The following is a 13565-nucleotide window of genomic DNA, read 5'->3' on the forward strand; positions in this document are numbered from 1 at the left end:
ATATGTAGTTGAGGAAGTTACTGTAGAGTTAGTAACATGCTGGGAATTCCCAGGTGGAGTAACTGCACGCCATTTCCTTCACATGGATAAGATCTAGTTTGCCTGAGGTGGAAAGGGAACTCAATTGGGAAAATGTGCCAGCCTCATATTCTGAATTTTTCCTTTCAGAAGAGAGCAAAAAGAGTCAGAGAGAGCAGGGGGAAAATGAACTCTGGCTCACATCTTTTTGCAGAACACATTTTTAGCGTATTTTTCAGAGCACGGGATATTCACCAGTATTTTGTGGCCTGGATAACATGACCAAATACATAATCCTGCCTTCTTTAGCACTCTGGGATCTTTTCAAAATGATGAACAACATCTAGACATCATCTTTAAAATGAGACAGAAAATTACAGTCTTCTCAGCGTTTGACCCAGGTCAACAAACATAACCCTTTTGTTTTGACAATACATTGTCATGTCATATATGGCATCTTCCCAGTATTTCTTACTCACTGCAAAATTAGCCTTATTTTTTGACCAACTCACCTGAGGCAATAGTGGAGGAATCTGAAGAGGAGTTTCTCTTTTGGCAGATATATCCCAGTTTCTGGTCACACATCTGGTTTTCCCATTTGCCGTTCCTACCTTGGAACGTCCCACATATTTTTCCAGATTCCACAGAGGGATTTCCTTTAGGGAAGAGACACAACATGCAGACAATCCCTCTGTGGGATTTTCACCTCACTGGAAATTTTCACCTCATCACAGGAGGGAACACACAAGTCTTTTGCAGCTGCAAAGCCACTGGCTTTATTCTTCCCAAGAGAGGAGAGGAGGGAGCACCACTGGGACGGCCGAGAGGGCCGACATTTCAAACATGAGACCTGCCCTTCTCCCATGCACTGCTTAAGAAGAAATCCAGTGTGTTTGAAGTCCTGCAGCATGCAGAAAAAAAACCCAAACTTGATAGAAATGAAGCTTTTATATAAATTCCTTATAGGTTGGTAGTATTGCAAACAACTCAGCATCCTTTACTGTTAAACACGGGACAGGAAATGCCTGTTTAATTCCACAGGAGTGCTCGCCCTTTGGATTTCCCTGTAGTCACAACAGCTATTATGAAAATACATAATATGGCAGCATGCAAGATGGTGACTTAGATCCTAAGAAAAGAGTGGAATCTTAGTAAGATAATGTATATCAGATAAACGTCATAAGCAGTGACTGAGAAGAACAAGTGAAAATATTTTTTATGCAATGTTTTTCTTCAGGTTTTTTTTCTGTTTTCTTTACATTCTCTTTATATATTTTTTCATGAGCCTTTTGTTTGAGTAATATGCCTGATGAGAAAATTGCAGATGGAAAAAAAAATACAGAATGAGCTGTAGATATTTGGTTTTAACTGTTTTCTCTAGATGAGTTATCCGCTTTTTCTGGGAAATTCAGAATTAATGGTGATTCATCTCTGGTGTCATCCCTATTACTGCAATATCCTACCATTCCCATAATCCCCTGTAATCTGTGAAAATACTGTGAAACCAAAGGAATAAGGTAACAGGAATTTGGGGAAGAGAAGAGAGTTTTGGCCCAGACACTGATCGTTGTTTCAGAACGGTGCACTTACCTGGAGCCCAGTTCAGGTATCTGAAAGGACTTCCCCCAACCCACTGCCAGCCACTGTTGAGTGCACTGAAAAGACCAGTCCAGAGCTTTGTGTTGACACCCAGGTCACTGGTGAGCCCTAAATGGCCAAAAGAAACCAACAGTCAAGTTATTAAATGCCTCTGATTTTGTAGGTTGTTCAATAAAACTTGAAATAAAATTTTAAAGTGTGGAAAAAGCGTCAAAGTAGATTTTTTTAATATAGGTTAGATTTTTTCCACTATTTTAATACATTTTTTTGTGAGAAAGTGTCACTAAGACCTATTTTCACAAGGTATATACAAGAATCCATATTAAAGCTCTTGGAGCTGACCTACATTTTAACCATATGCATTAATTTGTGGGTTTTTTTTTTACTTTACCTAATAGATACATTCCTTCATGAAGGTCTGTGACACTTAGTAATTCTGCATTCTGCTGGTGGCAGCTTTTTCTTGCTTGGTGCCATGTCAAAAGCGACTCTGAGTTTATCTGATAGTGGGTCTCCGTCACAGGATTTGTTTTCCAAAGATCCTTGTGGATGGTGTCTATAAAACACGGTAACAGCACCTTGACAAGATAATCACACTTGATAATGCGGAAAATAAAATCTTCATCGCAGACTAAAACTCCATAACTGTATGATTTACTAAGTTTTTATACATAGCTTTCCCCACATGTATACTTGTCCATTCAATATTAATAATACATTAGTAACATAAGGAATTATTTCTCCTTGAAAACCTAATTTTTCTACATTCAGCCTATTCTTTTTTATTTATGTAACTCATCTACTTTTCTCACAGTTCAAGCCATGTTAACGCACTTACTGTTATATTCTACCTGTACACACACATTTCCCTGTTCCCTATACGGAAAATCTTGGTCTCCACAACAGTTTCTTACCCTGGGACTTCTCTTACGCTCCCCCAGGCCTCCCAACATGACAGAACTTGTAATTTCCAATCAGATGTGAAGCAGGGGTGAAGGGTTAGGGTATTTGTGCTGGGGTTACTGGAAAGCTGTGTTGGGTGATTTGTAGGTGTAAGGAACACCAAAGGCAAGTGAAGGTCACTGCCCGTGTCCTGCACCCTTCCATTCACTCCAGCCCCCCTGTTCTCTGCTCCATCCTGTGATACACCACCGCCTCCTGCTTCCTGATATCTCACCTTCCTCGTCCATTGCACTTCTTTCTGCCTTTCATTTGCCTTGCCTTTCTTCTCACCAAGTCCTAGGGGTTTTCTCTTCCGTCAGTCCCAGTCACCACCCTCACAATTCTCCCCGTACGTACCAGTCTCGGGAACACTGTAGGACTACTCCTCATCTCAGCTGGAAAAACAGTGAGAGTGAAGAGCAGATAGCTCATTTTATCATTGCAGAGCTCAGCAGTGAACTAGGCTAGCCAGAGTCCAGCTCACTGTCCAATGCTACTTCCACATCCCAAGGAGATATTGACCGTGAGAGTGGATGAAACTGTTGGTTTCCTGAAGTCTTTATAAATAAATTACCTTTCACTGGACAATTTCCAAACAATTGGTCTTTATCAAAATCTGAAGAAGTGGCACACCAGAAAGAGCCTGCATCATCACTCCGAGGGATGCACTCAGCGTGCCATTTACCGTTGAACTTGAAAGGGAACACGCAAGGTGCGCCAAAGGCGTTTCCTCCCAGTGTATAGATATCTGTGGAGAGAAACATAGAGCAACAGTAGTCAGTTGGTATCAGATGTTCACCACAGTGTGTGCTCATAGGCAGCTCTCTATGGACACAGCTGAGTTGTGAGAGAGCTCAACACGTCAGTGTTTCATTTACTACAAAGCCTTCCAAGGCTGCCGTGCCAATTAGACATGGCTATGGCAAGATATTCAGAATTAAGACTCTCAAACAAGCCTTATTTGGCCCTCAGACTAATTTCTGACTAATTTTTTCTTTTCATTGCTATCTGGACTACTGTGTCGGTGGTGCTTGTGACTCAGCTTCTCCCTTTGCATACATACAATCTGCCCACGGATGATGCTTGGGATCTTTTTTTTTTTGTTTTCCCTGTGTGGTTGGAGGGGCCTGGAAAGGAGATATCAGAATATTTTATTAGTCTTCATAAAAGGAAGTTTTATCTCAAATTTGCAAGTGACTCTGCTGGGAAGTGACGTTCCCATCTCTATGCAGTCTAATTTGCTGCTATCTGAACAAAATTACGACAAAAGTAATTCCAGCTGGAACTGTTGTAGGGCACAGCAAAAACTTTATCCCTTGCTATTTAACTTCCCACCCTACCAGCGGGATGCCCACTCTACATATCCCAAGAAGGATAATAGTGCAGGAAAAGGAGATCTGACTTTCCGGCAGTCCTTTGTCAAGGCGTTAGGACTTACTGCCTCCTAAACCTTTAAGTATTGTTTTTCCTTTTGCTTTTTCCTACTTTTTCTTCTTGCTGGGCCTGGGAAACACTAGGTAAATGCTGTTAAAAGTGGATTACCTCTATGCTAACTAGAAATTAACTTCAACTTAGAGGTCGCACATGGTCAAACCAGGTAATAGCAGCAATAAATACTTAAATATAGCACAATTGCCACTTCTAAAAGTTGATCAGACGTATTTTGAAACAGTCATTGATTTCCTCCCGTTGTTGCTGTACAATCAGAATTCCCATTCTCCCTTATGGTGACAGCATAGACCTTTGTCATTTTATTATTACATTTGGCACAACTGCACTTTCCAAGTTATGCAGAAGTGTATACGGTCTTATTTGCCTTGCATTTCTACTCCCTCTTTGTAGTCATCTCTGCATTCTGATGTCACTATAGGAAAAGGGTTGCTGCACGACAAGCAGGTGGTGGAATGCTTTGTAAATAGGGGCAGCCAAGTTACCTAGAAATAGAGATTAATTTTCATTACTCACCCTCATAGCGCTGGGAGCACACGCTGTCTGTGGTTCCGTGGATTTTCCACCTGCTCCCTTTGCCCGATACTTTGGACAACCTGATTTTCTTCCCCTTCCCTTTGCCATAGTTGAAAAACAAATCCTTGCCGTGGGTTGCAAGGGTCTCATTTCTACATTCCCACCACTGGAGCTCATTGGTCCTGTTACAGGATTCCAACGTGATGGCAGCCTCCTCATCCTTGGTGAGCACTCCCAGGCACAGCTTGAGGGCCACGCTCAGCAGCTGCGTGGCAGAGACCCACCTGAACTTTTGAAACTCATTGTGCTCATCACAAGTAGTAGTTACGACTGAGCTAGAGTTCTGAGCTTGGGCGCAGAGCTTGCTATCTTCATTATAGATTGAAAATATTCCACTATCTGTAAAATAAAATGAGAATGCAAGCATTTGAGGAGAGATTTCATGGAAGATAAATCAGCTACTTGCTGTTAGACAGTCTGCTACAACAAAAAATTGAATATACAGAGTATATAAAGAAATCAAGGGAAGTTCATCATGAGTATGAAGGATATTCATCAAAACGCTCTTAAGATGGGAGCAACACAGAAGCAGAAAATATAGCTCTTCCAAGAGAAATTGCTCTTCTTCACATCCCTCCTTAAAGCACATTGTTATCAAATGCCATTCAGAAATGACCTCTATTAAATTTCCTGAGTTCTTCAAAGTTCCACCACCGCACAGCATATTAAACAGGCTTTAATTTTGCAAGTAAAAGGGCTTTTTGCTTTCGAGCTATTAAAAAATATTTCCCATACTCAAAATTCAATAATTTTTGAATGGCCCAGAATGACATTGTGGTTTTCAGCTCATCAAGCAAGTGGGGTATTTTTCATTTTTGGTTAATTATTTCGGAGTCTTTTGGCAACCGTGCAAAAAATCATTTCTTCACAGAGTTCAACTTGTGAGTTTCTTAGGAGGGAAGCCACAACTTGCAGCATCATCACTTCAGTTCTGAGCACAGCTAAGCTAACTAAATATCCTAAGTGCCATTAATAGCTACACTTGTAAATAGAAACCTGAGACGCTGCACAACAGGGTTGTGTTTCTTAAGACCAGCTTCAAAAAAGTGGCACAACTTCAGCCTGCTCCAAACCTTGACTATTTTTTGAGCTCTCCTTGTAGCCCTTAACTCCCCTCTAAGCGACAGCAACATCAGCCAACTGGCTCTGCTGTACCATTGAGCTTTACCACCAGGCAAGGTTTCTTGAACGGGGCTTCATAGCCCCCCACCTCCACCCCTCAGGGCTGCCAGGGAGTGGTTGAACAGCCTCGGTGATGTTTCTCTGAAAGGCTGCAGTCCTGAACAAGCCAAATGCCATTTCCCCTGGCACAGCTCTCCTGCTGCAGCAGTTCTCCAGAAAGTTAGCAGAGGATGGGATAGAACCAGCTTGGTCTCACCCAGGAACACAAGAAATTCTCCTCTAGTGGATCAGATCAGCATTGTTGGTTAGTCCCTGCTGCTATTCAAGCAATAGCACTGGAATCCTACAGTTCTCTGGCTGGGAGCTTCTTGGGGGAAGGAGCTGCAGATACAGCATCATTTTTTTTCCTCTCAGCTGTAGCAGTGTATGAAATCTAACAGGCAGAATCTCTTAAGGTCCTTCCTAAAGCTGTGAGCTTGGAAACAGGACTCCAACATGTAATGGTTAGTGTACCATATTCTACATAAGCTGTATAAGAAGCTCCAGGCACACATCTGCCCGTGGTTCTGTGCATGCTGAGAGGACACTGCCCTGTCCACCGGAGCTGCTCTAATCTCCAATGGAGTAATTTCACATCAATTTTTGTCCACATTCAGCTGGCGGATTTTTCAAGAAGCAGCGCTGCCTAGGTTATGCCCACATCTGTTAGCATATTTCTGCCACCCATACACCACCTTGAAAACTGGGTTAAGGAAACAGAACGCCTGTACAGATACCACCAAATTTAAGAGCTGAATAAAACTGTTTCGTCTTACGTGCTGTGACTAGCTCTAACCTCACTGTCCACCAAGGAGGAAATCAGGAAAGCACGTGAAAGAACTTGCAAACCTCCATAGTCAGCAGAGGACAGAGACTTACCAGGCATTTGAAGAGATGTGCTGAAGGAAAAGAGAAAAATCAGGAGCAGGTAGACAGCCATGGCTAAATGCCTCACTCCCTTCTCCCTTCACCTCAAATTGATGCTGAAGACCAAATCTGTGTCTTGCAAGAAAACTCTTCTGCACTGAACCAGACTGACAAATCCTTCTCAGTTTTTAAGGTCTGACAGATAGAGGGAAGTTCTGAGCTGCAAATAAGGAACTGCATCATGTCACATGAGTAATTTTGAAATAATACGTTAATGAATAAACTTTGCTTTCTAAGCTAGTTTCTCTACTTTATAAAAGTTTTCTCTTCCATGGAAATATGAGAGCTAAGAGGTAACATTGTAGTGAGGATTATCGGAAACACACCTTACAATTCAGGATCGTTACTTTTATGAAGAAGGTGACACAAATGTCTCTTTACCAGAAACAAAGAAAAGAAGTAAAAAAGAAAAGGAAGATTTTTCTATATCAATAACTGATGAAAAAAAGCCAGAGTGCAAAGCAGTACTATGAATAATTGGCTGGGACAGCATGCAAATCAAGTAACTATGACACTGGAATCAAAGACAACCAGAATTTCCCATGTCTGCAGTTCCACAGAAAAGAGAAAAGCTGTAGAAAACAGGACCTGTGCTCTTCAGGAGGTACCTGGCTCTCCTTTTGCTCTGTTCCTGACTATATGGAGGACCAATGTACCCAAACTGACAGCAACAGCTGAAGAAATTCTGAAAAGAAACAACACAATTCTAAGAAAATAATTTGTAACCAGAAAATGGTGGATTTTCAATTATTGCTGGAGAGGAAAATTAAACTCGGAAGGAATAATGCCACATTTTTCATCCGGCTGGTCTGTGAAAGTTTGTACCCCCTAAAGTGCACACCCTCCAGGCATTCTAACAAAATTCTGATGTTTACTTTGAAGAAGCTCTTTCCTTCATGATAGGTAAAAGAATCAGAAATATGTAGAGGGTAGGGAAGAGAAAAGGCATTCCTGTGGAAGGTTTACATCCCTTTTTGCATACGGCCTTTGAAAAATTTCAGTTCCTACAATTCTGGAGAGGCTGGTTTGGAATAACATCCACAATATTATATTTGCAGCAAATACTTTTTAGGGTCCTTCCCTGAAAATTGCTCCTGTTGTGGGCAATGAAAACTGGACACCTGCATGAAGATATGGGATCCTGCTTCTATTGTTCTAACTCAGATGCAGATTCAAAACTCACTGGGTCTAAAAAGGTACACAAGGAATTACAGCAGAATAAGAATTACAAGAATGAAACAAAATAGTGGGACCTGAAGGCCAGCAGATACAGCTAGACCTAAAAATGGAAAGAAGGGGAGCCTGAGATGGCCACTGAGACCTGAGGAAAGTGAGAGAAAAGAGAAGCAACAAAGCAGCAGGTGGTCAATTGCTCAGGGAATTACGATGCTCATGCAAAGATGGCTGCACTGAATCTGGAGCAAAGCATTCTGGAACTTCCCAATATGGGAACGCTTCGCTCTGCAAGCTCAACTTTCCAACTTTCCTTGCTTCCTTGTTCAGGAGCTCCAGACATGCAGATGGAAAAAAATATTCTTATTTATTATTTAGGCAGGAGAAATGTAATGTCTTCTTGTTCTGCTGTACACCTCAGCATCGCCAAAGCTACTGAGAGGCAACAAGTACAATTACAGTAGGGAAAAAGAAGAAAGATCTGAAGAAAGACTGGTGTTTGATGAAGGACTGTTATCGACGATCTGCTGAGAGAGCCCGAAAAAGAGTAAAGCATACTAAGGTCAGCTTCTCCTCAGGGTTTGTATGTTGGTGTGAGCAGACCCCCTCACAGCCCAGAAAGTGGGAACGAAAATCGGGAGATTGCAAAGATGTAATCCGGCATCTCCCACTTTACAAGGCACAGCCTGAAATTTTAGAAGTGGCGAGGAAGAAAGGCCGCTGGGTTTTGTGTTGAGTCAGCATTGTTCCCTTGGCAATCTCTGCTCCCAGGCAGGAAGTCACACTCACAGTGTGCAGATTCACCACCTTTCCTCTGAAGTCTGAACTCTTCTGGAGAAAAGGGGAAACGAAAATTAAGCGCAAGGGTGTCAAGAAACGTAGCGATGTGCAACGAGACAAACCTTTAAACACTATCAAATGTTGCCATCAAGTCATTCCTCAGCTGCCCACAGAAATGGATGGGCGAGTCCATCCGGGTTCAACCAGATGCTTCCCTACAGAAGCTAAATAATTCATTTTCAAAAAACACTGGTATTAAAATCTCAAAGGATTTTTGTGGTCATTTAGCCTGCTACAACTTGATATAAGATTTCAACCCAGAATCTCCACATATAGAACAATTGCAGTATCCAACTGAAAATACTGTTTGGGTTTGTTTTTTTTTTTAAAAAAAAGACACACTCTAAATCTCAGTAGAAACATTCTAGCCTAAAAAAACCCCAGAGAGTGAACAACCTTGACATTTCTCTAGACAGGCTCAAACCATACTGGAAGAGCAACATAAAGCACTTTCATGATATATTTTCGTGCTATGTGTCAAATTATTTTCTCTTTCATTTCTCTAAACCGCCAAGGTCAAACATAAGAAATCTTGGCAGAATCAGAGGATTATGGATATGAATTATTAGTGATCAGTTGAAAATTTCCTTTTCTATCCATCACTTATGGTAGTGATGCTACATTCCATTCAAAAATTCGTATTGGAATTTGTGTATAAAGTATCCATGTGACCTTCAGCTTACTGATAACGATTTCCTGTGCTGCAAGTGCCACTGCTTCCATGTTTGCTCTTTTTAATGGGAAACTTGCTTCAACTCCATTGTATTGCGAGAGGAGGGACAGAAAGCTATGCAGCTTAAATTTCCTCCTCTGAAAAATCTTTTGAGTCTTTTTCACTCACACCCTTTCTAGAATGAGCAGGCAGAGTAGATCCACCTTCAGAGTAGAGCTTCTGATTTGGAACCTCCTTTGTTTTTTCTGTACCCATTTGGACATGAGAGCGGAACAGACACGGCATTTCACAGAAGCAGCTACACCTACTGCCAGCTAGTAACTAGCACGGCATTTGTAATGCTCTTCAACTCAAAGATGATGCTGGGTTTCAGGCAGTATAAGCAGGTGAATGAGCTCAGGACTATCCAGGCTCCAGTAGCTGGGTTCTCTCCCTAGCACTCGTTTTCGGCTGGGATACAGTTCATTTTCTTCCTAGCAGCTGGTATAGTGCTGTGTTTGGGATTTAGGACAAGGACAACGTTGATAACACACTAATCTGTTAGCTGTTGCTGAGCAGCCAAGACCTTTTCAGCTTCTTTTACTGGCCTGCCAACAAGAAGGCAGGTGACACCCAAGAAGTTGGGAGGGGACACAGCCAGGACAGCTGACCCAAAGTGGCCAAAGGGATATGCCAATGTGACGTCATGCTCAGCATAGAAAGCTGGGGGAAGAAGAAGGAAGGGGGGACATTTGGTGTGATGGCATTTGTCTTCCCAAGTAACCGTTAGGCATGACAGAGCCCTGATTTCCTGGAGATGGCTGAACACCTGCCTGCCGATGGGAAGCAGCGAACTAATTCCTTGTTTTGCTTTGCTTGAGAGCGTGGCTTTTGCTTTACCTATTAAACTGCCTTTATCTCAACCCATGAGTTCTCTCACTTTTACTCTTCTGATTCTCTCCCCCATCCCACCGGGGAGGACTGAGCGAGCAGCTGCGTGGTGCCGACTTGCTGGCTGGGGTTAAACCACGACACACTCTTTAGCTGTAGAGATGTACCTGGTAATTATGGCAAAGCACCAGAAATGAGACACCCTCTCAATCATTATTTTCTTGCCAATCATGCATTTGCATATACACGTGTGATGAAATGTTATCCAGCAGAACCACTCGGTGTGCAGACATTGCCTCAAGATTGCGCAGGGCCCCAGAGCAGGACTGTGCTTCTTTTGGGCAGGGACTGCACCTACTTGTTGTTTGCACAACAGCCAGAGCGGTGAGGCCGGGGTTCCAGTCAGGGCCTCCCCACCTTTCACCGTCCCTTTCACATACTTTTCCAGTTGGCACCACCTCTCCATATCATTGAAACGACATAGAATCACAGAATGGTTCGGGTTGGAAGGGACCTTCAGGATCATCTAGTACCAACCCCCCTGCCGTGGGCAGGGACACCTCCCGCTAGACCAGGCTGCTCAAAGCCTCACCCAGCCTGGCCTTGAACACTTCCAGGGATGGGGCATCCACAATCTCCCTGGGCAACCTGTTCCAGTGCCTCACCACCCTCACAGTAAAGAATTTCTTCCTAATATCTAATCTAAATTTGCCCTCTTTCAGTTTAAAACTGTTACCCCTTGTCCTATAGCTCCACTGCCTGATAAAGAGTACCTCCCCATCTTTCCTGTAGGCCCACTTGAGTTATTAGAAGGCCACAATAAGGTCTCCCTGGAGCCTTCTCTTCTCCAGGCTGAACAACCCCAGCTCTCTCAGTCTGTCTTTGTAGGAGAGGTGCTCCAGTCCTCTGATCGTCTTTGTGAGCCTCCTCCTCTGGACCTGTTCCAACAGGTCCATGTCCTTCTTATGTTAGGGACTCCAAAGCTGGTCACAGTATTCCAGGTGGGTTCTCACCAGAGCAAAGGGGTAGAATCACATCCATTGACCTGCTGGCCACGTTTCTTTTGATGCAGCCCAGGATGCGGTTGGCTTTCTGGGCTGTGAGCTCACACTGCCGGCTCATGTTGAGCTTCTCATGCACCAGGACATCATCCTATCCATCATTAATCAGTCAGTCAGGTTTCTAGCACATAAGCCACATCAGGTGGCATGAAGAACCATTAGCAGTGCTACTCCTTGAACACACGTGATCAAACAACTGGGCATTAAAAATAGAAACAGCAGTAGGACCAGAGGTAAGAAAATAACTGGGAGAAAGGAAGCAGAGCCAGAGGAGAAGAGGAGTTCCAGGACAAATTTCCCCATCTTACCTGCATATGTATGTAATTTAAGCTTTTTACTAAATCACTCAGCTGACATTTTTGTCTTGGTTTTAAGCAGACATCCCCTGGACAGATCCAGGAAAATATGGTCAATATATTACCTGATCCCAACTTTGGATTAAATGTCTCCACAGTTGTATCATCTCCTTTTTACCTTTACCCTCTTACAGAGTCTTATATAAACAAGACTGTAAAATGAAAAAAAAAAAAATTTAAAAAATCAAAGCTAGTTACTGTTTATTTCACAGAACAAAATCTGAAACCACAAAATGAAACCTTGCAAACCTTTGTATGCAAGTGAGGAATCATGCATGGTTTACATTTTACAAGATTCATGAAAATTAGGGATATAAACTCCACGTTGGGGAATCTAAGATTTCCAAAAATGGTAACAGATCTAGCCATTTTAGAACGGAAATAAAAGCAGCAGTAACTAATACATTGGTAAAGCTATATTGTGCTTGACTTCCAGCACACCCCCACGAACCTATGCTACTTATTGAGAGGTTGCAGGAGAGCAGCACCAACGCGATCACCAGAACTATCCAGTGTTCCTATAAACCTTCAGGACACGCATAGATCATGTTCCTCCCTCTCCTCGGGAACTGTCGTCCTGGTAAGAAGGAAGTTTTGCCACGACCTTCATTACCTCTCCCAGACAAACCCACTTGTGTCCAGCCACAAAACCAGGAGTTAACACCAACCGCACTTTTCTATTCCAGAGGCCTGTCCCCAGATTCTACATGATTAAATCCTAGAACAGAAACTACAAGAACTACATATTTGGTTCTTTATGTTGTGTGAAATTGCGGGAACTGAAATTATATCATAAAAGGATTTTTTCCCCACATGGTTCAAAGAGGATGTGCCTAAATACAGAGAAACTACCCCTGTAGCTAAGCCCCTACGAATACTTGAAAGGTGGTAGAATTAGAGAGATGTTTGCTGAATAGCTTGGAGAATCTGTGCATGAGCATGGCTTGAAATAAATCTGGTGCAAACTTCAAATCTTGGGAGCCTTCTCAAGTGGATCTATCTACATTTTACTTCCTTTATTGCATCCATTTCTACTGTTCCATTTAGTAACCTCTTTTTGCAAGACCCACACTGGTGAGTGTGGGTCATCAAATCGTGAGATCTGAAACCTTACACATTATACAATGGTTACAAAACAAAGTAACAGCTGTATATAACATTACGCACACACTGAAACTGGCTACTACGGTATTTGCACATGAGAAAATAGCTTTGGCTTAATTCTAATTGCATAATTTTATTAAAACAAGGCACATTATTTTATTACATTACATTTTACATTACATATTACATTATATCTTATTACATTACAGTGTCGCATGTTCATTCTGTTCTATGTTGGTCACAAGATCCTTTGTGTCACTCGTTCCAGGAACTGCATCACTATTAAAATACAAATTGTTCTCAAAGCTGTCATTTGTTGACAAGCGATTCTTTCTTCTTTTGTAGAAGAAATAGCCTGCAAGGCCACTTCCAACTAGGATGAGGATGATAACAATAACTACAACTCCTGTTTTACCGTGGTTCAGAGTAGGAGCCTTCTCGTCCTTTGTCATTGCTGAAACCAAATACAAAGAAATCAAGAGGACGCTATACATTCTTTAAACAATTACTGGAAACAGTTTCTTTAGAAAGCATGATGTTTTAAGCTGAAGTGTTCCATTTGTTTCAAAATAATGAGAGAAAAAGGTAGCAAGATACAATTAATTTTAAAATGCTAACATTGCATGCTGTATCACTAATTATTATTTTTTCAAATCTGCACTTGGACACTGAATGAAGAATATTGTATTCTACTAGGAAATAATATGCTTCTAGGAAAAAGATGTGGTACTTGGGTATATCAGAAAATGTAAGTGACGTAATACTGAATATGATTTGGTCTGTTTATGATCTTACACAGGACTAGTTTTTGTATAC

The 13565-nt window shown here is 42.0% G+C and overlaps 2 protein-coding genes across 5 annotated transcripts in view; both read right to left on the reverse strand.

Moving 5' to 3' along the window:
* LOC134511160 (macrophage mannose receptor 1-like) overlaps nucleotides 1–6797 on the reverse strand; it is a 35428-nt gene extending 28631 nt beyond the window's left edge. The window contains exons 1-6 of the mRNA XM_063324719.1: nucleotides 6625–6797; nucleotides 4525–4923; nucleotides 3134–3307; nucleotides 2009–2173; nucleotides 1609–1725; nucleotides 531–674 (exon numbers count right to left, since the gene is read on the reverse strand). Of these exons, the coding sequence (XP_063180789.1) occupies nucleotides 531–674; nucleotides 1609–1725; nucleotides 2009–2173; nucleotides 3134–3307; nucleotides 4525–4923; nucleotides 6625–6685 (1060 nt within the window). The 5' untranslated portion in view covers nucleotides 6686–6797. The remainder of the gene's footprint in view (nucleotides 1–530; nucleotides 675–1608; nucleotides 1726–2008; nucleotides 2174–3133; nucleotides 3308–4524; nucleotides 4924–6624) is intronic.
* A 5034-nt stretch (nucleotides 6798–11831) lies between these two features.
* Nucleotides 11832–13565, reverse strand: part of LOC134511159 (macrophage mannose receptor 1-like) — a 60651-nt gene continuing 58917 nt past the window's right edge. For all 4 annotated transcript variants that reach the window (XM_063324715.1, XM_063324714.1, XM_063324717.1 and 1 more), the window contains one exon: nucleotides 11832–13203. In XM_063324715.1, the coding sequence (XP_063180785.1) occupies nucleotides 12953–13203 (251 nt within the window). In that variant the 3' untranslated portion in view covers nucleotides 11832–12952. The remainder of the gene's footprint in view (nucleotides 13204–13565) is intronic.

Source organism: Chroicocephalus ridibundus, chromosome 2, assembly GCF_963924245.1.
Source record: "Chroicocephalus ridibundus chromosome 2, bChrRid1.1, whole genome shotgun sequence".
In the NCBI taxonomy this organism is placed as follows: Eukaryota; Metazoa; Chordata; class Aves; order Charadriiformes; family Laridae; genus Chroicocephalus; species Chroicocephalus ridibundus.